The sequence below is a fragment of the Sceloporus occidentalis genome, unplaced genomic scaffold (genome assembly GCF_023333645.1).
Source record: "Sceloporus occidentalis isolate IW3139 unplaced genomic scaffold, rSceOcc1.0.p SCAF_2, whole genome shotgun sequence".
In the NCBI taxonomy this organism is placed as follows: Eukaryota; Metazoa; Chordata; class Lepidosauria; order Squamata; family Phrynosomatidae; genus Sceloporus; species Sceloporus occidentalis.
In genome coordinates, this window is record NW_028316982.1 from 38,646,183 (window position 1) to 38,670,957 (window position 24,775).

At 41.2% G+C, this 24,775-nt stretch overlaps 1 protein-coding gene across 5 annotated transcripts in view; it reads left to right on the plus strand.

Annotated features, from left to right (window-relative positions):
• LOC149318178 (E3 ubiquitin-protein ligase TRIP12) overlaps positions 1 to 24,775 on the plus strand; it is a 140,946-nt gene that overhangs the window by 71,949 nt on the left and 44,222 nt on the right. For 4 of the 5 annotated variants that reach the window (XM_089509148.1, XM_089509151.1, XM_089509149.1 and 1 more), the window contains exons 10-22: positions 958 to 993; positions 9,758 to 9,853; positions 11,768 to 11,860; positions 12,016 to 12,177; positions 12,529 to 12,597; positions 12,689 to 12,854; positions 17,617 to 17,734; positions 17,867 to 18,023; positions 18,272 to 18,425; positions 20,857 to 21,085; positions 21,696 to 21,814; positions 22,881 to 23,088; positions 24,513 to 24,613. In XM_089509148.1, coding sequence (XP_089365274.1) covers positions 958 to 993; positions 9,758 to 9,853; positions 11,768 to 11,860; positions 12,016 to 12,177; positions 12,529 to 12,597; positions 12,689 to 12,854; positions 17,617 to 17,734; positions 17,867 to 18,023; positions 18,272 to 18,425; positions 20,857 to 21,085; positions 21,696 to 21,814; positions 22,881 to 23,088; positions 24,513 to 24,613 — 1,708 coding nt within the window. The remainder of the gene's footprint in view (positions 1 to 957; positions 994 to 9,757; positions 9,854 to 11,767; positions 11,861 to 12,015; positions 12,178 to 12,528; positions 12,598 to 12,688; positions 12,855 to 17,616; positions 17,735 to 17,866; positions 18,024 to 18,271; positions 18,426 to 20,856; positions 21,086 to 21,695; positions 21,815 to 22,880; positions 23,089 to 24,512; positions 24,614 to 24,775) is intronic. The other variant, XM_089509152.1, reaches the window with a different exon arrangement.

Consider the following 24,775-nt stretch of genomic DNA (forward strand, 5'->3'; position numbering starts at 1 on the left):
TGAAGAAATAAGAGAATGGGGTTATTGATCACTGCCCCCCCCCAAAACCTCTTATCAGTGAACTAAGCACTCCCTAAGCAGTTTACGTGTAAGCTAATTCTCCCCAACCTACCGAAGGATGCAAGGCTGAGTGTATCTTGGAACCCCTGGGAACAAACTCACAACCTTGCGGCTATGAGTGGCTGCAGTTCAGGCATTTAACTACTGTGCCACCAGGGCTCCCTAAGGTACCAATTAAGGTACCAGTGATGAGATGCCAGATATCCTAGCCCAGCCTGTAGACCTGGACCTACCTGAAGGGTCAGAGGAGATCTTCAAACTGTCCAGCCACACGGCTGCCAGTCAGATGCAACTCCCCAATCACTTCATGGTAATAATTAACAAAAACAGGTTAAATTAGCTTCATCCAGGAATCCTGGTTCACAAGCTAGAAAGCTTTACATGAAACTCATGACCAAATTCCAAATGCCTCCATTTCAGCCTTGGTTTCCTCTTCTGTCTTAAGTCAAAGACTAGGCAGACACCCTGAAAGCTCAGGAAGACAAGAAAACCCTTATGATTGCCATCAGGACATCCAGAGCCTTCCATATTATGGCTAGGACAGATAAACAGCCATATAGATAGGGAAAGGAAACTGCATCTGCGATCTATATATACAGTATGTAATTTGCATTCCTGGATGATTTTTCCTAGTGGCCTGACATGCATGTTGAACTGAGTGTTATAAAATAGAGAAATCACCTACTATAGCTGTTGGACCTGAATGTGCAAAACTGGAGTGGCCTTAGGAGTACAGTACTTACATGTTTCTCTTGTACTATCCAACCAGCCCCCCCCCCGAACATTATCCAAACTCCTCCACAGCTTAACAGAATGAGCATGGTATAATGTCACCTGTTTAAATAAAATCTGTTTTCTTATGGTGTGAAATCATTAATCCTTTAATTTTGTTTATAGATAACATTGCTGCAGATGGAGCACAACTTTGACATTGTAAGTATTTCACGCTCATTTTGTTAAATGCAGCTTCAGGTACTGTAAATCTTATAGTTATTCTTCGTGGTCTCTGTGACTCAACACAAATGTCTTTCTTGCATCTGGTCAGTGCGTGCTTTGGAACCTTATAGATCAGTTGCATAAGTGTTTTTGCAGTAGCCTTGCCCACTCCCTACTCAGTATCTGGCATGCTTTCCACCTAAACCCTCAGTTCCTTTTTGTTTACCATAGGAAGAGAGTCATTTCAGAGCCATCTCTGTTTTGTATCTGTGTACTCGTTTTGACTTGGTTTACAGTTTGACTTGGTTTTCCCCTTAACAGACTATGATATTTCTTTTGTGTTCTGTCTTATTCTTTTCAACTGGACTATCAAGTCCCTCTCCTCCCTCCCTCCCTGCCTCCCTGCTTACCTTCTCCCCGCTGCCACCGCTGCCTCCTCCTCCCACAGCGGCGGTGGTGAGGAGGCTGGGAGGCCAAGCCTCGTTCTCCTCGCTGCTGCCTCCACTGCCACGAAAGGCCGGGTGGTGCTGTTGGAGGCCAAGAGGCCTCCAGGCAGCCACCCGGCCCTTCCGCAGTGGTGGCAGCGGCGACGAGGAGAATGAAGCTTGACCTCATTCTCCTCGCTGCCGCCGCAGAAGATCCGGGTAGTGGCCTGGAGGGCTCTTGGCCTCCAACACCACCTGGCCTTTCCCACAGCGGTGGCGAGGAGGTCGAGGCGGACGTGCTGGAGGCCTTGAAGGCCTCTGGGCTAGCACTGCTGCTACGCCTCCTCACCACCTGGCCCTTCCGCGATGGTGAGGAGGCAGAGCAGCAGCGCCAGAGGCCTTCAAGGTCTCTAGCACTGACACCTGGCCTCTTCACCACTTCGGCCTCCCTTGCCACCGCTGCTGGAAAAGCCGGGTGGTGCTGTTGGAGGCCAAGAGGCCTCCAGGCCGCCACCTGGCCCTTCTGCAGCAGTGGCGGCGGCAGCGAGGAGGACGAGGCCTCTGGGGGAGAGGGAAAGAGGAGGGGAGGAGAGGGACTTCTGTCCTCAATGGCAGCGCGTGTGCACGTGCGCCGCCATTAGGGACCACTTCCGGGTTTGCCATCCGCAAATGCCCAAATCCGCGCATGGCAAATCCGTGTATAAGGAGGGCTGACTGTAGGAGAATAATAATTGTAAATAAAGAGTTCAACCAAAAAACACCTTGCAAGGATATATGGTGCTGGGATAACCAATCCTTCTGTTTACTCCGGTGACTTCATGGCTGTCAATGTAAGGTGAATATCCCAGTAATTTTAATTCAATAAGAAGCCTGGCAATACTAGCAGTGTCCCAGAGAACCAAGATAAGTCACCTTACGAAGATTACATTGTCATGGTACTTCCAAACTGTTGGTAATCAAGGTAGCAGTATATAAATGGTAGAAGAAGCACTGGTGGCATTGATGCAAGTAGCATTGATACTAATACTGGTAGCAGATGGCTACATCTGGAGTTTTGAGGCCATTTATACTCCTGTATAAGTCGATCTCATGTATAAGTCAAGGACAGTTTTTGGGGCGAAAATCATGAATTTTGATATGACCCATGGGTAAGTCAAGGGTCAAACAGTGGGGCATGTTACAAAAGATCTAAAGGGGGAAACAAAGCACCACGTCCCTCCCTACATCTTCCTCTCTAGACCTCTCCCAAGGGTCACAGTCTCAGCATGGAAAAGGGGAAACAAACCTCAGCACACACACACACACACACACACACACACACACCTTTATCAAAAGCATTCCCAATGCTTATGGTTTGCAAAATGGGGTAGAACCCTCCCCCCCTCGCTGCCTTCACCCCAGGATTCCCAGGGCTCATGGCTTGAAAGGGGGGGGGGTAGAAACTCCCCCCTCTTCTCTTTACCTAGGATTCCCAAGGCTTGTGGTTTGCAACAGGGGAGTACAAACCCCCCTCTCTCTTCTCTTTACCCAGGATTCCAAAGGCTTATGGCTTGCAAAAGGGGGGTAGATACTCCTCTCACTCTCTTCTCTTTACCCAGGATTCCCAAGGCTAATGGCTTCCAAAAGAGGGGACAGACCTCTCTCTTCTCTTCACCCAGGATTTCCAGGCTCATAGCTTGCAGAAGGGGGTCCAAGCCTGGGCATACTGTCTCTCCCTCTTGACTCAGCAGCTGCTTGTTAGCTCTGGCTGCGCAGGAAGGCTGAGGGATAACACACACATGGAGAGGGAGGTTGAGAGGAGAGCATGCCAGGGACTCAAAATGGGGAGCTGTTACAAGATTCTTGGCTACAGAGGAAGGTAGGCACTTTTTGCAGGAAATTTATACATAGCATTAACATTGCCCCTATATAAGTCTACCCATGATTTTGGAGTCCTTTTTGGGGCATAAATTTCTCGACTTATAGTCGAGTATATATGGCAATCATCATCTTCAGTAATGCTATAATATTTCAATTCCAGATTACAATTCAGGAAGATATATATAAAATTAACATACATTAACAGAAAAATATGCAATTATCACAAAGAAAACAACCAGTATATCATTCCTTACACATATAAACTGCATACCCATATTTTAGGCCAATTTCAGCATGCATATAACAAAATCCATTAGTATAAACTGATTGTAACTAGTAGTGCTAATATACGCTTACTTTGAAATACTCTGCAGGTGGCTTATTCATGTGTAACATTTCTTAAAGGAACATGTTTCAATTGAAACATTGTATCATTTTCTCATATCATTGTTCACTATATTCATATTACTGTATGTAATGGAATATCGTTATGCAATTCAGCTTGTTCTTAGGTCTTACATGTTGGGAGATTTAGTTTTGTTAGAAGACATTCACATTCCTTTAAGAACATTTGTACTTAGTGATATATAGTATACCTATTGCTTGATTTTTCTCCTATTTTTGACCAGTTACTGTGTAAGCCTCCTGTTGTGTTGGTTTCCATAGGTTTTCATCTTTGCCAGACTTACTGGTTTATGGCATCTTCTGCATTCTTCAAGCGCTGTATCTCCTGTGGGGGGAAAATATCAGAAAAGGATGGTCACAGAAAGTGCATCCTTTGTCTTGGTGAGGGTCGTAATGTTGGTACTTGTGCTCAATGCCAAGTTTTACCTTGCAGGGTCTGTTGAAATCATGTTTCTAGATTGAAAGCTGTTCCGTGGGAGAGCACTTTGAGAGCATCCGATACCACTAGTTAGAACAGAGTGCTCCATAAAACTTCTGTTACAGTTGCAACATCACAATCGCAGGTTCCATCTGGACATTTGTTGGTACCAACTGCATCGGGCTTTGATGCGGTTTGCATCAAAAAATTCATTGTTGGAGATGGGTTCTACCAAGCATCGTTCTGTAGAAAGACTGGTTTTTGAACTGGGTGCTAGGCTTTGATTGGTTTCACAAAAACCAGTAGCTCTTGAACCCATAAAAGAGACCATTTCTACTCAATGAGAGAGGCTGTATCAACCCGAAGAAAGTCTCTCAAATCCATTCTGGCTGTGAATTCCAGCTTCAAAAGGGCAACAAGAAACAAAAAGAAGAAAGTCAAACAAAGATGAACACATCCCATAACTACTTTGTCTGTGAAATCATCTGAACCTATGGCTCGACAAACTACTTTGGACTGAAGAAATAGTTGATCCCTCCCCACAAGTTAAGCAGCCTGTTTCTTTTGTTGCAACAGAGTGCAGACTTACTGCTCAGAGCAAACCTCTTCCACCAGTACCATCTCTTCGCAGAATAAGACCTATACAGTTTTTGCTTGAGAAGTATTGGGCTTGTCAGCATTGTAGGGAGACTTCTACTTTAGCTTTGTCCAGATCTTTCAGTAGCTGATCCTCGGCCCCCTTATAGTCGGGTTCACAGTCCACCTATGGGTTCATTATGCTTTTTGGCACCTCATGATATTACAACAGAGAGGACTCTATGTTCGATCCTCAGGAGAGGTTTCCCATATTGATACTCCGAGCTTTCTCCTTCACCAGACTGTCAGTGTCATCAAGACTGAAAATACTATTGGTATTGTCAGTACCCAGAGGAGTTTTATTACCCCTCCTGACAACAAGGAGAGCCATCCTATTGCTCTGTCCTCCACCATGGTGATCTACATCTCAGTCTCTTCTGAATGCCCTTTCTGCCACTTCCATGAGGTCTTTGCCTAGTGTTCAATCTCAATCCCATACAGCCTGCCTTCCAGTACTTTTCTGAAACTGATTTGAAAGCTAAGCCCTCTCATTTTGTTTTAGTGTTGGGCCATCACTATCCTTTATTGTGACTCTTCAAAAAAGTAAACAATTGTAGACTTCCCTGGAGGTTTCACCATCAGATGATTTTTCCACCTCCACCTTGGATTTGTTAGTTGAATTCAGTCTCTCCTGAAGCCTGTTGAATGTGACCCTATCTTGCCAATGGACAATGTCAGGTCCTTCGCAGACCAAATACTGTGCATGGCTCACTTGCTTAGTTTACAGGCCTAACAACCCAAACCTGTCATTCAACACCCAGTATACCAGCACATACAGAACCAGGCCTCATCTTTGGGCTCTCTTTCCTTGCTGCTTTACATTTTGCATTTTGCCCAAAAATCATTGTCAATACCTTTCTCTATTCTTTCTCCTTCAAAGAAGATTGAATTGCTATATAAATTTGTGGAGTTAGCCTCAGATTTGGTTGCCAGCACCCCATTCAATAATTGTTGATGCTACTCAGTCTTGTTTGTTGTAAAAGTTACACTCTGTACCAGCAGACGAGAAAGGAGAAGAGCTTATCATACAAATTTTATTCTATATCAGCACTAATATTCTGAATTGCTAACTGTTGTACCTGCATGGGCACTTATCAGCAATTTTTGTGGGTCGGGGGGGGGGAGGAATTCTAACATTCCTGGGTAAGCTCTCAGAAGAAGATAGAACAGGCTGTTGCTTTGTTGCATGTTTAGGTGTATTGGTTTGCTCTGCAACAGATTACTACTGCACACCATGCGGTAGATTGTGCTCTGTCACCATACTTGGTTGCTGTCCTCAGGATTATCACAGCAGGCATGGGCAACAATAGAAAATCTCCTGTTCATCAAAGGTGGCCTGTTTAGTTCTGCAACCAGTCAGAAGTTGGAGCATAATTATAAAATTATATTCATGGCAAAGAAACTTGACTTCCAGACATAATCACAACTTTTTCATTCACATTTCCACAGATTTTACCCTGTTGCTAGACATGCCTATACTACTCATTCAGGCCATTAGCAGAATCAATCCTCTCATGTCGTCTACTTCTTAGAAGGCTTCATCCTAGGATCAGGCCTCCCCAATACAAGAAGAGGTATGAAGACTCCAATAAGTGGCATCTTTGACTTCTTTCAGAACAGTTGCCCTATTGTTGTCATGGATTGTGGCATCACCATTCCAGCCATGATTCCATCTTCTGGCATCAAGTTCAGCAGATACTAATATGTTTGAGTTCTATCACCTTGGATTTTTAGAACCTCGGTATGGTCAAAAGGGGCTATGCGATGGAATTCTGGAAGATGCCACGTACAGGTGGCTTCTTCTTCACTCATGCTCAAACAAAAGGTAACCAATTTGTTCCTCAAAGGAGCCATAGAGCCTGTCCCTCTGTCCCAGTTGCATCAAGGTTCTTTGGTTAGTCCACTGTCTCAAAGCAAGGTGATGGATTGTGTCCCATCTTGGATCTTTGAGATGTCAATTTTTACATCAAATCCAGGTATTTCAAGGTGGTAGCCATCAACATTATTCTCCCCCTGATACAGAAAGGTGATTGATTTACCATGCTGGATTTGAAGGACACATAATTTCACATTGTGATCTGACCTTGTCATTGCAGATTCCTGTGCTTTGCTGTGGAAAGAAAGGCTTTCACGTCTTGCCTTTTGGTCCATGCATTGCTCTCTGTGAGTTCACCAAGCACATGGCAGTGGTGGCAGCTTGTTTTGACAACAGGGCACTCTCCTATTCCCCCATATCAACAATTGGCTTTTTATTGCTCGTACAAGAGAGCAACTGCTTTCAAATATACGTCACAACTCCACACTGCTCTCAGTCTCATTGTGAACTTTGAGAAATCTCACCTGGAGCCTATGCAACAAGTGCATTTCATAGGAGCCATGTTAGATTTGGGAGCATAGGCTCTGGTTCTTCTAGAATATAGAGTCTGTGCTTTTCAGAAAGCCTCCAGGGGATGCCTTCGCACCTGACAGATTCAGGCCCAAAAAGTTTGAGTCCTTTTAGGTCTCATGGCTTCAATGACATTACTAATTCCATATGCTTGGTTGAGGAATGAGGCCTGTTCAGGCATAGTTTCTGTTGAAGTCTATTGCTCTTTCAGACTCTCATTTCAAGATGTTGATGACCCTGCAAAGTGAATGTTTTTCTCATAGATGATGGATGGACCCACTCAACATCCAGGCAAGGATGCCATGCCTGCCTTGACAACCACTAAGAGTGGTCACCACTGACACATCCTTAGAAAGAAGGAAAACATGTTTGGATTGACTGACTGTCAAGGAGCATTGATCCACATAGGAGAACACACTTTGTATAAACACCATCAAGATGTTAGCTATTTTGAAAGCATTCCAGTAAATCCTGTATGGCAAGGCAGTACATATCATGTCAGACAACATCAATATTTTTGACAACCTGAACAAACAAGGAGGCATTATTACACTTCACAGTAGTGTTTTTGGACCTGGTGTGTACTGTGGAAAATCTGGATCTCCATAATACACCTCCCCAGAGAACAGAATGCCCTAGTAGATGCTCTGTGTCCTGTCAATAAGAGAGGTTGCATCGGAGTGCTGTTCTCAAGATCTTCAGTAGCTAAGGCATATCAGCAGTAGCCTTGTTGCCGTCACCTGCAAACAAGCAGTGCCAAATCTCCTGCTCCAGTGACCACAGGGAAATCACTTACTGCTGCACTCCAGTTCCGCTGGAATGGCCCTCCTCTGTTTCCTCTCGTTATGAGGGTGATTGCCAAAATTAGGACAAGGACAAGGTGGCTGAGGCAGCCATGGTTCCCTCTCTGATTCACCTCTCCAAAGAACAGTATCTTCGCCTGCCATGTCGTCTTTGTCTCCTCTTCATCTACAAGAGTAAAAGTAGGTGTCCTGATTTGCAGACACTGAAACTAGCCCTCTGGAAGATCTGCCTCTGATGTCTTTGTCAGCTTTGGCTAGATGTATAATCGTGGCAGCACACAAGCCATCTACATGACCTTTATAGTCTTACAAATGGTTCTTGAATTTCTTCAGATGAAAAGTATCGTTCCAGTTGATGCATCGACTATGCATCTCCTGGATTTCCTTGTTTCCTTTTCAGATAAAGGACTCTGTCATGCGTTAGATGTTATTTATCAGCCATTTCTTGATACTTTCAGTGTCTTGGCAAATCATCTTGTTTCTTAGACCCTTTAGTGAATAAATTCCTAAACAGATACAAGAATTTGCACCACCAGTGCTTGATCCTACTGCTCAATGGAACTTGCAGCTAGTCCTCTCTCAGTTTTCCAGAAAACCTTTAAAAGCTATGGTTTCTTGTGACCTCATGTTACTTACATGGAAAACTAATTTCCCCATTGTGATTACTTGTACATGATGAGCAGGAGAACTTTGTACCCTTAGGTTTGATCCGTCTTCCCTGTGTTTCCAGAAAGAATGTTGTCCTCTATCCATCCCCTGCATAAAGGAAGGGCCCACTGTACTTCTGTCCCAGAATGTTTGCTTAATTTTTTGGACATACGTAGAGCACTAGGTTTCTACTTAGAACCTCTTCTTTTAGGAAATCACAGAGACTTTTCCTTTGCTGTTCATCGAGCAAGAAAGAACTACCTGCTTCGATTCAAATGTCTCTCCAAATGGATAGCATATACTGTTCAGTTGGTGTATTAAGTGGCTGGCAAGCAACCTCCATCTCAGCTGAGGAGCCACTCAACTAGAGCATTGGCAGCTTCAACAGCCTTTTTGAGAGGCATCTATTTTCATTTCATTTGTAGGGCTTCCATGTGGTTCCAGCCTTCAACTTCCATATAATACTATAGATTGGATGCCAGGATGCACTCAGAGGCTGTATTTAGAAGGCCTGTGCGTCTCTCGTGTGTCATGGCTCTCCAGGCTCATATAGGTTTTTTTCTCCCATTTTTATTGAAATCTACAATGTCATATTACAAAGAGAAAAAGCCATGTTCATTTACAAGAGTCCCATCCTCCTATGGTGAGTAGTTTGTTAGTCTCCCATTTGTGTGAGTCACAGGTACCACAAGAAGAAGAACAGGTTGCTTAGCTATAATGGCTGCTGCATCAGTGTCCAGAGATTAGAGGGTTTAGGCAGGAAACATACTGGAAGTTAGCTGTGCAGGAGGTTAACGGGGATATCACCAAAACACTTTTGTAAACTGATCTAGAAGGTTATGAAAAATACATTGGACAGATGCCAAAAACCCATTTGTGTGAGTTCACAGATGACTAGTTGAAGAATCACAGTTACAGGTAAGCAACCTGTTCACAGCTTTAATAGTTTGCATATTCTAGGTAATGTTGACAGTTGTCTGTTAATGACAGTTTCTCATGATGGCTGCCTGTTATTTTCACAATCAAAGGCAGCATTCCTCTGATTTTCTTTGCTGGGAAACAACTGGCAATGAGCAGTCTATCCTGTTCATTAGCCAGTATAGGAAAGAGGACATTGGACTAAATAGTTTTTGGTGTGATCCAGCAGGACTCTTCTTATATTCGTATGTTGTTTTTGTAGATGAATCATGCTTGTCGGGCCTTAACCTATATGATGGAAGCACTTCCAAGATCATCTGCTGTTGTGGTAGATGCCATTCCTGTTTTTTTGGAAAAGGTAATACTGTTACTAGCATTATTAATTTAGAATTGGTTCTAATAGAAGTCTTCTGAAACAATTTTCACATTAGGAGCTGTGCATTAATAAGGATTTATCTGTGGTATCAGAGTTGTGGACTTATTTTGATTTCTTTAATATTTGATTTAATATTTTCTATTTAATATTTTTATTAAATATCTTAAAGCTTAAGATAGTGATACTGTCACTTCAGAGATGTAAAAGAGCCATCTGCTGTTTTGTGGAGCAGCAAGAGAAATCCAGTGTATGTGAAAGTGTCTTTCTTCATTAAGTATAACTTTATTAACTCAATTTAAAGTTTGTTTTATGGTGTTACACAATTATACCAACCAAACAAACACAAAATTCTTTGAATTTTTGTGTGCAGGGTGGTTATTCACACATGGTAACCAAATGTTGTTCCTAGCCAGCCCAGAGCATTGAATAAATAATTTGATAGGCTGCAGCAGTTAACAACAACAACAGTTCCTTTCTTGCCTACCATCTGAAGGATAACATGCAGACTGCATTACTCTTCTCCTGTGTGCTTTTAAAATGTCTTTGTTCAATGTGAAATCTGTGCCCTTTCTACTTAATCTAGCAGATATTAGCAGTGTATGGGCATTGGAATTTGTCTCATGGCTAACATGGCTACCCATTCATTTGTATGATGTGAAGAATAGCATTTTGGAGGTGAGGTAGAGTTTAAGCAAAATCTTTTTGGTAGATAAAAATAGTTATGAGAATTTTGAAGTACAACAATACAAAGATGACCCAGCATTAATTCAATACACTAAATCTTCTTTTTTAAAAAACTTGATAGCTTTTCAACTACCAGCAGTTGCCAATAAAGTTGTTTGAGAACATAATTTCTCTGGGCCTTTCCTCTTCTGTATTCTTTTTTGTATTCTTTTGTACTTTTGCACAAACATCTGTTTTAAAAGATTAGCAGATTGATTAGTCTCTTCCTGGCATTTTTTTTTTTTTTTTTAGTTTCCTTTATTACTGGCTTCCTGATTTATTCACAGATAAACATGGTACTGTGCTGTGTTCATGTTTATGAATGATATTTATTATTTAGATACTGCTTTTGCCCTGGAGGTGTCTTGAATTTTTTTTTTAACTGGAACTCTGAGGTCCATCAGGGGCAAAAAAGGAGGGCAGAGACAAATGGCATACTTTTAGAATAAAAGTTATGGTGCCTTAGAGTACATGCTCAGCCCAGGGATTTGTTTTAGTATCAGAACTGCACTTAACCATCATTTCGCTGTGGTCTAGAGTTATATTTTTTTAAAATTTCATTTTAAGCAAAAACACAGGGAAAAAATGCTACTAGCTAGAGCTGAATGAATTTGCTATTGCATTTCTTAAATACACTGGCCAGACATTTTTCTTTTTATGATGAACGAAGGGAATGGAATGAAGTATGTTAATGTGGATGTGTTGTACAGTCCGTCCTCGCCTTACGCGGGGGATCCGTTCCGGATCCCTCCGCGTAAGGCGAATTCCGCCTATGCTCGAGCCCCATTGGAAACAATGGGGCTCGTGCGCGGCGGTGTGGGCGCGCGCAGGGTGCAACGGGCGCGCGCGCCCATTCAATTGAATGGGACGCGCCGCCCCGCGGCTTGAGCGCATATGCTCAAGGCTGCGTAAGGTGCACCCGCGTATGGTGCGGGCGCGCTGTATATAGGAGACAGTTGGAAAGAAATCTCTCTAAATGGTGAACAAAACTAAAGCATTTGTGGGTTGAATTAAAAGTTAGTAATATTAAAACATGGAGATTTAGAAGTAACAGAAGCTATTAAACTACAGTTTGAAGACTGAGCTTTTGCAAATGAATGACACTTTAGATGGGTAACTAATCTAGTTTCATCTTGCTCTAAAAACAAACTAATTAAATCACTTTCATTCTAGCTGCAAGTTATTCAGTGTATTGATGTGGCAGAGCAGGCACTGACTGCCTTGGAGATGTTATCACGCAGACATAGTAAAGCTATTCTACAGGCAGTAAGTATTTACATTAAAGAAAACTATTTTTGTCTTGATTATTGCTAGAGTCCCTCTGCCCAAGCAATTACTCCCAGAAAACGTTGCAATTTCCTGGTGATATAAAGTCCCTTTTTTGATTGAAGTGTTTTGGTGTCTTTTTTCCTCTATTATAGGGTGGCTTGGCAGACTGTCTGCTGTATCTGGAATTTTTCAGCATAAATGCCCAGAGGAATGCACTAGCTATTGCAGCCAACTGCTGCCAGAGCATCACTCCTGATGAGTTTCACTTCGTTGCAGATTCTCTACCATTGCTTACACAAAGATTAACCCACCAGGTTAGAAGCCTTTGGGGATAAATATGTCTTCTGAAATTTTCTGTGAATTTGTACAGGGAACTATTTGTGGCATGAAGGGTTTCCAATACCCTTTAGTGAAAGTACATCCCACAAGAGGAGATGTTAATTAATATCACAGGGGTTTTTGCCCAAATGAAGTGGAGATTGCCCCAGTTCCTTGGGTGGTGATTTTGGATTGGGTTTCAAAGGTGGGAGAGGTGTTTTGCTTCTTTCCTAGATTGTTGCCTACCAAAACTCTTAACAGGATAGTTCCAGGATTGAAATTCTTGATGTGCCTGACATGCCAAACACTGTATATTGAAACCTAATATTTGTATTCAAACTTCATAGGACAAAAAGTCAGTAGAAAGCACTTGCCTCTGTTTTGCACGTCTAGTGGACAACTTCCAACATGAAGAGGTAACATCTATTTTCTTTCTTTAACACAGTGTTTAAAAGGTTTGATCAGGTGATCCTTAAATGTCTCTTTTTTTTCTTTTCTTTAAAAAAGAATTTGCTTCAACAGGTTGCCTCGAAAGACTTGCTCACAAATATTCAGCAGCTCCTTGTAGTGACTCCTCCAATTCTGAGCTCAGGGATGTTCATCATGGTGGTGCGCATGTTTTCCCTAATGTGCTCCAACTGTCCTACACTAGCAGTTCAACTCATGAAGCAAAGTAAGTATGTGCGGATGTGGATGTGCATACTTTTCATTTCAAGTTCTGTTTGCTGTCATCTGTCACGGGGGGGGGGGGGGGAGTGTGGCCTGTGGACTGCAAGAGGCCTTCTCCTAAGCTGTTTTTAAACCCTGTGGAGAGGACAGAAGGACCCTTAAAATGTTTTTGACAATTCTTAAATTTTTATTTTATCTATTTTCTTAGCTGATTTTCAGTTATAGTCACTGAAAATGTGGTTCCATATAGTTGAGTGAACACTTGAACGCTTATAGCGTGGTGGTGTTGCCTCTTTCATGATCCCTGTAGGTGTAGGGGAGCTTTTTTGGTTTAAGATGAAGTTTTTTTTAAAAGTACCATATATACTCATGTACAAGTCGATCTCATGTATAAGTCGAGGGAAGGTTTTAGGATCAAAATCTTGGATTTTGATATGCCCCGTGGATAAGTTGAGGGCAGAATTAAGGAGACAGATTTTAAAGTTGGCTTGGAAGTGGAGGGGGGAAAAGAGAAGCTTGGTTTTCAGAGGAAACGCAAGGAGGAGGAGGAGGAGGAAGAGAAGCAAAGGTTTGGAGATCAGCTTGCAAATGGAGGGAAAACGGGGAAATGCAAAGAAGAGGCAAGGTTTGGAGATCAGTTTGCAAAGGGAGGGAAAATGGGGAAATGCAAAGAGGAGAAAGAAAAGTTTGGAGATAGGATTGAGAAGGGAATCACTGCATGCACACTCACACTGGTGCCTCGCAGCTCTTTCAGCAAGTGCTGCCGAGGCATGGAGAGTGGGAAATCAGGGCTACTTTTTAAAGGAGCTTTATGGGCATTATTACTGTTTGTTGTTGTTGTTGTTGTTGTTGTTAACTGTCCTCCAGTCGATCTCAAGCCATGGTAACTGTATTGACCCTTGTATAATTCGACCCCAGATTTTAGGGTCAATATTTGGGCACAAATTTCTCGACTTATAATTCAGTATATATAGTAAATATTGCCCCACATAGCTCCTTGGGTCCCAAGGGAAACAGTGTTCCTCCCCAACTCACAGTAACTGCCCACATGTGATATATAGAAGTGCCAGGATATTTCTAAAAGTTTAATAAAGCTACCGCAGCATGTATTTTACAATCTGCTGTGTGGGGTGATTGGAGAGTACATAATAGGCCATGCTGTAATTTCACAGTAGAGCTCACTAAAAAAAAAAATAAAACAATTTAAAATGCAGTGACAGTTAAACAATAAAAGTATACATAGACAGTATAAAAACAATAGAAGGGAATAAAACCAAGTAAAAGCTTTGTATGCAAATGGAGAAATCAGAATGTATAGCTGGTATGGGAGATGCATGGGCATTATGTAGGCCTCTTACCTTTTTCATGCCTACAGATGAATGTGGAAGTGCAGTTGTTCTTTAGAATAAAATACCCAGTCATCTTCACACTTAATTCCAAGTTAATTTTTGATATTTTGTTGGGGCCACACGATAAGATTTAGAGGAGCAGTAGCAGAGTATGAAGTCCATAGGTTATTTAGAAGGACACTAGTATGGCTGATGTATAAGAGAATGTTTTTTTTTAATGGAGAGGATATTGTTTAACGCAGGTGTGGCTTGACCAGTGATCTCTCAAATCCCACACCATACTAAGCTATGTATGTAAATTCTCCTTAACTTTTTTAATGTACTTGAGTAGGTAGATTGTAGAAAAGTGAGTGATGGTTTTGAGAAGCAGCTATCAAGAAGCCATCTTCTTTATTCTCATATAGTCACTGCTTCTTGCCTCTCAAGATGCTGTATTCTTATGAAAATGCTCTGGTCTACAAGTTTTTTTAAAAAAGGGGAGAAGGAAAACAAGAGAAATAGAAGTACAAAGAATATTCTTGTGAATTAGGTGTTTACATTAACATAATCTGACTATAAAAATTACTTAGATGTGGCATCTGTCGAATACATAATTTAGTGTAGTTACAAATAGGGTTTTGTCCCTGGCATATTTTTTTTTAAATTGTCAGAATCTCACATCAGCTAGTTTTAACAATATTGTTTTAGAGTACTATTGTTCATCAGATTGAATGTTCATCAAATTGTTTATATAATGTCCATCAGATTGAAGGAGTAAAGTTTAAAAGTACATGTACAAATATCAAATATTTTCTTGTTGTAATACATACATCCCAAAAGGAACCACCAGTGGACATGCTCACATATCTCCCACAAGGAAAGCATTATGTATATTATATAATCTACATTTAGCTGACACAACCAATTTATTCTAAAAGGATGTGAAGCGGTCCAGTATGCCCCAAGCATCCATTTTTACTGAACTAAGCACACTTTTAAATCTAAAGATATTTGGTATTACAATTGGAGCAATATTACTATCAAATCAGTTCTAACTTAATTGACACCAAATTTAATGCTTCCTAACAAACATTTATGAATTACACTTGTTGGTTTTTCCAATTGTTACAACGGATTCAGAGTCTGATCAAGAGGTTTTGCTCTTTTCAGCATTGCAGCCTATGTATCTTGAACATCCTAGCACAGCATGGCAGTATCTACAACTACAGTAGAGTCTCGGTTAACCGACCTTCGGTTAACCGACACTCCGGATTATCCGATGTCCCATGCTTCTTCGTGAGAAGAAGCATGGGACGTCGGATTGGGGACAAAAGTCCCTTGGCTTGCCTCCCCTTGCGGCTGGAAGTCCCGCCCCTTTCCCCTCGGCGGCCTCCCTGATTGGTTGGGAGGCTGGGAAGGGGCGGGACTTTCGGCTGCCTACAAGCCCCAGGGGGCTTTGTGGCCAGAAGTCTTGCCCCTTCCCAGCTTCCCAACCAATTAGGGAGGTCGCCGAGGGGAAAGGGGCGGGACTTCCGGCTGCGAGGCCCGCTGGGGCTTGCAGTCCCGTCCCCTTTTCCCCGCGGTTGCCTGGCAGCCCCGGGGACAAGAGGGAGGAGGTGGCCCCCACCCGTCCCTTCCTCCCTGTGGGTGCCTGCACCCGCAGGAAGGAAGGAGGAGGCCCCCACCCGTCCCTCCCTGTGGGTGGCTGCACCCGCAGGAAGGGAGGAGGAGAGGCGGCCCCCACTCGTCCCTCCCCGTGGGTGGCTGCACCCGTGAGAAGGAAGGGAGAGGAGGAGGCGGCCCCCACCCGTCCCTCCCCGTGGGTGGCTGCACCCACGAGAAGGAAGGGAGAGGAGGCGGCGGTGGCTCCCACACGTCCCTTCCTCTCCGTGGGTGGCTGCACCCGCGGGAAGGAAGGGAGAGGAGGAGGCAGCCCCCACCCATCCCTTCCTCCCTGCGGGTGGCTGCACCTGCGGGAGGGAAGGGGGAGGAGGAGGCGGCCCCCACCCATCCCTTCCTCCTCACGGGTGGCTGCACCTGCGGGAAGGAAGGGAGAGAAGGCGGCCCCCACCCGTCCCTTCCTCCCCGTGGGTGGCTGCACCTGCGGGAAGGAAGGGAGAGGAGGAGGCCCCGCCCCATCCCCTTCTCTCCGCAGGTGCCTGCAGCAGTGCTGGCACTCGCAGGGAGAAGGGAAAGGAGGGAGCCCCGCCCCCTTCCCTTTTCCCTGCGCGGTGCCTGCTCCAGCGCCAGCACTCGCGGGGAGAAGGGGAGGGGGGAAGTCTGGATTATCTGACATACTCGGTTATCCGACTACAAGCCGGTCCAGTTTATGTCAGATAATCAAGACTCTACTGTATTACATATTTTGATGTTCATATACAACACCTTTTCATCTCTATAATTTCATAACTGTTGACATCTATATATGGGGCATCAATTTCAGTCACTGCTCCTGCTGTATTGGAAATACTAATTGCTTCCTCAGAGATAAAAAACAATAAATGTATTTCATAAAAAGCAGTGATCTGACATTGGCACTGATGATATGTTTATTTTGTTTTAAATAAACAATTGTCAAAGTTGTTGAAAATCCATGCCTTTTCCAAGACAAATTGTTTCACTTTTTTTCAGCTGGAATATTTCCCATTCTGTTATCAACAATAGAAGCTTCTTGCTTCAAATTGTTGATTATGTAAACTAGTGGTACTCAAACCATTTCTCTTGGGGATTCCTCCTTTACATCTACATACAGATGTTTCGCGCCCCCCCAACATGTTATATGAATATTTTTTGTATTTAGTGTACATATTTTCATTTGCACATTTATGGATATTCATATTTTAACATGTTGCAAGGCAACATTGTTCAAATTAGAACAGTTTTACAACTCAATGCACATGTAAATTTTATACATAAAAAGTTTGGCGGAGGAAGTATCAGGGTATTCAAGTTTCACACCTTCCCTTCCGTGCCCCCTGAGGGTCCTGTCCCACACTTTGAGAACCTTAAGAACACCAAGTACACTCATCCCTCCACATTCGCTGGGGTTAGGGGCACAGGACCCCTGTGAATGTGGAAAAAATGCAAATAACAAAAACACTGTGTTTTGAACCAAGAGAACACATCTCTAAGAATCTCTAGATCTTTCAGTGCAACTCTGTGGTCAGCGTCTGCCAGACACTGACCATCGAATTGCACTGGAGGAGCTACAAATGCCTAGTGGAGTGTTCTCTCTAGGAATCTCTAGGTCCTTCAGTGTGACCTTTGGTTAAAGTTGACCATAGAATTGTGCTGGAGGACTTTGATATTCCTAGAGAGAACATATTAATAAAATCTATGAATAATCAAATCCGCAAAAGTCAAAGCCACAAATGTGGAGGGACGAGTGTATAGAACATGGCAGAGTAATATTGTGTTTCGTTCTTTTAATATATAAAGATATTGCAGAAACTCTTCACTTTCTTCTTTGTGGAGCTTCAAATGGAAGTTGTCAAGAACAAATAGACCTAGTTCCAAGAAGTCCTCAAGAACTGTATGAGCTTACTTCACTTATCTGGTATGTTTTCTGCAAGTTTCCCTTCCAGAATACACTTGGGATTTCATTTTATAGTATATTGAAATTAAATTATTTGTGGATTTTCCAAATGGATAAAGGTATTGTTGGCAAAATTTGATTTGTTCTTTTCAGTGAATTGATGCCATGCCTCCCTAAAGAAGGAATTTTTGCTGTTGACACTATGCTAAAGAAAGGAAACACACAAAATACAGATGGTGCAATATGGCAGTGGCGGGATGATAGAGGCCTCTGGCATCCATATAACAGAATTGATAGCCGGATAATTGAGGTATTAATTTATGTATATTCCATATATATCTGCATTGTACATCTAGTTTATATATCACTTAAAAGCTGCTTTCATAAATATGTAAGGTTCTTGACAAGTTCTAATAAATATCACTATCGTACAAGTTGGTGGATCCTTTTTCTTTCTTACCCAAATAATAGTCATTGGTATCTTCATTTATGTAAGGTCAAGGAGAATATTATAAACCACTCTATAACTGTATCTAAGATTTGTATATTTGTCCTTAGGCAGCTCATCAGGTTGGTGAAGATGAAATAAGTCTGTCTACGCTGGGGCGTGTTTATACAATTGACTTTAATTCTATGCAGCAGATCAATGAGGATACTGGAACAGCACGTGCCATTCAGAGAAAACCTAATCCTTTAGCCAATACAAACACTAGTAAGTACTGTTTTAAAAATAATCTCCAGCTTTGCCTGTTGTCACTAAGGCTTGCTTTCTGTCCTAATTTTTGTAATTTCTTGTATCTGTGTGAAGTCGAAGGCTTTCATGGCCAGCATCCATAGTTTTTTGTGGGGTTTTCAGACTATGTGGCCATGCTCTAGAAGAGTTTCTTCCTGATGTTTTGCCAGCAACATGGCAACATAGCCTGAAAAACCCATTAAAAAATCTTGTATCTGTCTGTTGTATTGACACATTACTAGAGGACTGGATGACACTGAGGACATGGCTCTCCGGAGCAGACCTCTTGATGTCACCTGGCCCATTTTGCCTTTTTCCATGCTCCTCCTGTCACTAATCAAAAGGTGCACTGGCTTTGTTAACCACATATATTATAGTAACTAAAATGGCAGATAGGTGGGTGAAAGGGCTCTTCTAGGAACTGGTTGTGTCCCAAGCTGCCTCTGTTCCCCAATTCCTTTCCCAGCCAGGGAGGCTGAGGAAAGAATAAAGTTGATCAACCTGCTGTGTGTCAAGGCTGCAACTCACCTGCTATCCTGTCTCATCGCCCCTGCCGTAATACATGTCTACCTTTCCTTATGGCTTCTGTAGAGTGAACATTAGGTGTGTGTGTGCATGCATGAATGCACACAGGTGTGCATGTACATACTCCCTCACTTATATGTATCCATCTACCTTATTTTTCTTGTTCTTTCTTTATCTGTTAATCAAATAAAGAATAAAAAAAAGACTTGGTAAGCTGTACTTAGGTCACAGTGAAATCAGTTGGGCAAGTTAATAATGGTCCTGTTTCTACTGAAATTAGTGGGACTGAGGTTCAGCTAACATAGTCTGAACATAGCTGAAAGTTTATTGTATAGCCTTTACAGGGCTTTTTTATAAGTGACAAACTGTACATATGTGACAAACTGTACATATGTTTCTGATGTAATTCTGATACTTTTTGGGTTACTCAGGTATAGTGTGGCTTGTGCTAGTCTGTTAATATCCCACTCACTTTTCACATTAAGATTGTATATTTCCACAGGTGTAAGAGAATTTTCATGAGGGGAGAAAGAGACAAAAATTAGAGGGGCAGTAGGGTTTGGGCATCAGTCAGTGTAAAAAGGTTTTTATGGGAAAGGGTTTTCCTAGGTAATGAAAAAATACCCGCTGATCAATACATTTGAATTAGAAAGTGTGTTGTGAAGCTTTCAAAAAAACAGATCAATTTTAAATACAATATTTTCCATATACAAAATAGTTTTGTAAACTCAATGGCATTGAATAAGAAGTAAATTAATATTTTGCATAATTTTGTGCATAACGATCTGAACTTTTAGTAAAGTCTCAAGTGCCATGTGTTCTCTGCAAACCTGCAGAGAAATGATCCAAATTCTTTCAAGTGCATTACTCTCACACAGTATGTTTTCTCACACAGCTGTAGATGCACCAAAGGTGAATCCTACAGTATCTAAACTCTACATGCATGGAAAAGCTTTTTGAACATATACAGTGTTTTTGTAAGTGTTAGTGGAAGGGTTTTGCAGGATTCTGTCATATCCTCTCTCTTTTTCTGGATGCCTAAACTTTATTTCTGAATCGTCAACTGCAATGAAGGAAAATTCCAGAAGGGTGGGATTCATATGAGGAGCAATGCCCTCATTTCCCTGCCCATCAATACACCCATGTAAACCTCAAATTTAAGGTGAAACAGTTCAATATGGAGGAAAGGAGCATAGTTCTACAGGAAGATGGAGAATTTGTTAATCTGTGTTCAGTGAAGTTGTATAACACAAGGAAATTTACAGGCTGAATCCAGTTGTTACTCCCAATTAGAATAGACTCATTTACTCAATGCATCTGGTCTAGTTTTAGCTAACCAGAGGATTTGGCCCTCTGATTATTACCTTCTTTATATGCCTGTGTAAACCAAAAAAATTTTTTTTAAAGCTTTCCAAGTGATTTTAGAGGTAGCTTCTCATATATAAACCTAAATCTGAACAAGTAAAATGGATCTGTAACAATTTCAGTTTGTAAGCAAAGCTGCTGGACTTGATCCTCATCCCCACTGCAATTCCCTTATCCTTTTGTGTCATGTCTTTTTAGATTGTAAACCTGAGGGAAGGAAACTCTCAAATTAGCAATCTGTAAACCACTCTGAGAGCCTTTGTGGATGAAGATCAGGGTATAAATACTCTAAATAAACAAATACATGTTTGGTTTATTTAAAGGTTTTTAATCAATGTTGTTGCTTGTCAGTTTATACCATTATGTGCTTTATCTTCCTTAGGCGGGTTACACACCGCCAAAAAGTACTCTATAAAGCTCTATAAAGCGCCAAAGTAAACTACCCTGTACATGATGAAGCCGATTTAAAAATGTCTTAAACATTTGAAATGGTCTTGATAATCAACCTGTTCTGTTATAGGTGGACATCCAGAATCAAAGAAGGATGATGCTCGAGCACAGCTGATGAAAGAAGATCCAGAACTGGCTAAATCTTTCATTAAAACTTTATTTGGTGTTCTCTATGAAGTATACAGTTCTTCAGCTGGACCTGCTGTCAGACACAAGTGCCTTAGAGCAATTCTTAGGATAATTTATTTTGCTGATGCTGAACTTCTAAAAGATGTTCTGAAAAATCATGCCGTATCAAGGTAATTGTGAATAAACATTTTTACATAAAACTCGCTGTGAATGATACTGTGGAGGAGTATGATTCTTAATTTAGAAGTTCATTTTGAGTAAGAGTCTTAGTGAAAAATACCACTTAAGAGATCTGGTTATCAATAGCATAGATATTACATTCTTTTAAATACGAAAATGCAGACAAAATGCACTTCTATATTTTTAATATTATTCATTACATAATAATACATAATATGTAATGAATAATATGTGCAAATGGAAGGATGACTTACAGTGGCGAACCCCAAGCATGACCTCTTAGGCAGATAGTTCTCAAAGTGCCTATTGCAAGACACTGGGATTGCTTGTGGACCCTAGAAAAAACAAGCTTGATAAAGCTATTGAATGCCAAAGCATCTTGGAGGCAGCCTACTCTTCTATATCTCAAGTGGCTAAATTCAGGGTGCCACCATGTAGTGTGGTGAAATGGCCCTGACAATGCCATGAGCATTAACATACTTTTTTCTATACTATGCCCTATATTGAAGATGTTCTCAATTGCATGTGCAAACCATACATAGATACAGCTTTAATTTTGCTAAACAGTTTGCCAAAATAACCTGTATTTTTCTGTTGCAGTCATATTGCCTCCATGTTGTCAAGTCAAGACCTTAAGATAGTTGTTGGTGCCCTTCAGATGGCTGAGATCTTAATGCAAAAGTTACCAGACATTTTTAGTGTTTACTTCAGGAGGGAAGGTAATGCTTATTTTCTGTCTGATACTCGTATTTGACACAGTAAGACTCTGACATAGGTTCACTAGTATGTGGAAGTATAATGAAATAACACTATGAGATACAGAACTTCTGGAAACTTGTTTTTACATGATGCAGTGTTTCAGTTTATAAGTCTTCAAATTTCTATTCAGAACTTGTTGCACTTAAGAAATACTTATGTTTTAGATATCATGGTGTTGTAGCACAGGGGTGGACAGCTACATAAGGCCTAGGGACTTAATATGTCCAGAGCCAGATCTCAGGGTGCCTCTTCAATTTTTTTTAAAAAAACCCTCAAAATATCCCCATATGGTATTTGTGTCACTTTTCTGATGTTCTGGCTGATTTAGATGCAAGAGAGGCCTTTTTCCAAAACAAGGAGTGTCCAGAAGTAACTTCTGGTCTTGGAATACAGGTTGAATCTCCCTTATCCAAGAAGCTTGGGGCCATAAGTGTTTTGATTTTTTCAGATTTTAGAATATTTGCAAATGCATATTAAGATACCTTTTTTCCAGATAAGGGATACTCAGTCTGTATGATTTTTATAGGTAACCAAAATCTAAAACTACGATTTAATTCCAGTGCCCTATGAAATCTTCCTATGCTTCCCTTAACACTGATTCATCCAGCGAAAATAACTCTTCATACTACCAGATTTGTGTGTCTAGCAGTCATTTAGATGTGCATAGGATTACGCCTCATGTTAAAGTATATATAAGAACAATCATGTTAGGCTAACCAAAAGCTGATCTAGTCCACATTTTGTTTACACATCTATTGATTATAGTTAGTATGTCTTGAACAGTCCTTGTAAGTTATGGTGAGTTAGATCCAGTCTTGTTCATACTAGCATTAGGACTCCTGTATTAGATCTCATGCCTAAATACTTGCTTTAAAACGTATCCCAACCTTCTAGTGTAGGTTGTGGGGTGCATAGGAGGCTGTGGAGGGAGCACTCATTCAATTGTGTCTTTTGAGAGTAGAGTTTCTGCCACCCTGAAGTTAATTCTTTTTTCTTTTTCCTCTTGTCTTTCCTTCTTTTCTCCAGGTGTGATGCATCAGGTGAAAAATCTCGCTGAATCAGAAACTTTGCTGACAAGTCCCCCAAAAGCATGCACTAATGGCTCAGGAACGCTGGGTGCTACAACAACAATAAGCACTGGAACAGCCACTGCTGCTAGCAATGCAGCAGCAGATTTAGGTTCTCCAAGCTTACAGCATAGCAGGGAAGACTCTCTGGATTTAAGTCCACAGGGGTGAGTGTGCTTGTCTTGGTCTCAGAATCAAATGTTGGTCAGCCTGTTACGAATTATGATTCAACAATGGAACAACGCCTTTAATAGCACTGTTCAGGCATTTTGTGAAAAGATTAAATATTTAACGGAACATATAAGGAAAGGTGTACACAAGCCTTGTACCTTCCATTGTGGTTTTTCCTATGTGAAAAGTAATGAGTCTAGTGAGGAGAGACTCTTCAGTCCATTGAAGCCCTTTCTGTGAGTTAGAACCATGGAAAATTAGGGTTCACAATCTCTTAGAGAGCCTCCATGTGTACTAGAGCTTCAGTAGTTCTGATTCATTTTCACATTAGCAAAGTGATGATGGAGAGATGGAGCAAGCATGTTACCTTCCTTGCATGGTGCATTCATCCTTTTATGGAATACATAAATAAGATTACAGCGCACCTGCATCATACGTAGGCACACTATATGCAGTTTTTAGCTGATTCTGAAAGCCTCATGACAATCAAATGGCACGCGCACCGCATACACAAGTCCCATTAGTTTCATTGGGGCTCAAGCATACCTGGAACTTGCCTTACGTGGCAGGGCCCAGAACGGATTCCTGTGTAAGGCAAGGGCACCCTGTAGTATACATTTTTTTTTTTTTAAATTATGTTGTGTAGATGCATTTTCTATGCATAGAAAAGTTGTCAACATGCAGGAGTATTAGTTAGGATTGTTAGTAGCATTTGGGATTTTCTCCCAAACATAAATAGGTCTATTCTCCATTTTCTCTGTACAGAATAAAAAGAACTGGTAGTAGTCAGTTGGTTAATGAACTTGTGCTTGACAATCTGTTCTGTTTGACAGTTTGCATCAGTCATAGATTGTAGTAGCTAGCAGCAGCTTATACAAACTATATGGCCTACATTGTGAACAGTGAGCCAAGATCTATCTTCTATATAAATAAAAAGATTTTTTCATTTAAGAACTCATAAATGAAACTCAAATACTATGTAGTCTAAGTTTTTGTTAGCTTAGAAAGATTTTAATTGCTAATGGATTCTCAAATAATAATTTTCAATACATTTTTCACTTGGAAATTTATTTGAAAACAGTTGCTTGGCCCTAGTTAAACTTTGGTAAGAATTGCTGTTTAAATCATTATGTTACATAGGCTTAAGTCTAATTATTAGTTCCAATAAGCTCATTGAAACAGTGAAAGCTTCATAAGATTTGGCTTATCAAGTTTCCATTGATTTAATATGACTACCCTAGTTGGAACTAACATGGATTTAAGGCACTGAAATACTTTAGGACTACCTGATCACTGACAACCTTGTAGCAAATGAAATATTTTTAAAAATCAGATTTCTTTAAAAGCAATACGAATTAGTTAAAATGCATCACAGCAATGATCTGGATGATATGAGATATATGTTTTATTAATTTGATAGTCGATTAAGTGATGTTCTGAAGAGAAAAAGATTGCCAAAACGTGGGCCAAGACGGCCAAAGTATTCACCTCCCAGAGATGATGACAAAGTAGACAATCAAGGTAAGCTTATTTTCAAATTGCATAACCAGTATGTCAGTAAAATCTATTTTAATTTTAATTTTATTTATTTCATTTTTATGCCGCTTTTCTCCCAAAAAGGGACCCAAGGTACCTCACAAAATCAGAACACCTTATAAACAAGCTTTTAAAAGACAGTTAAAA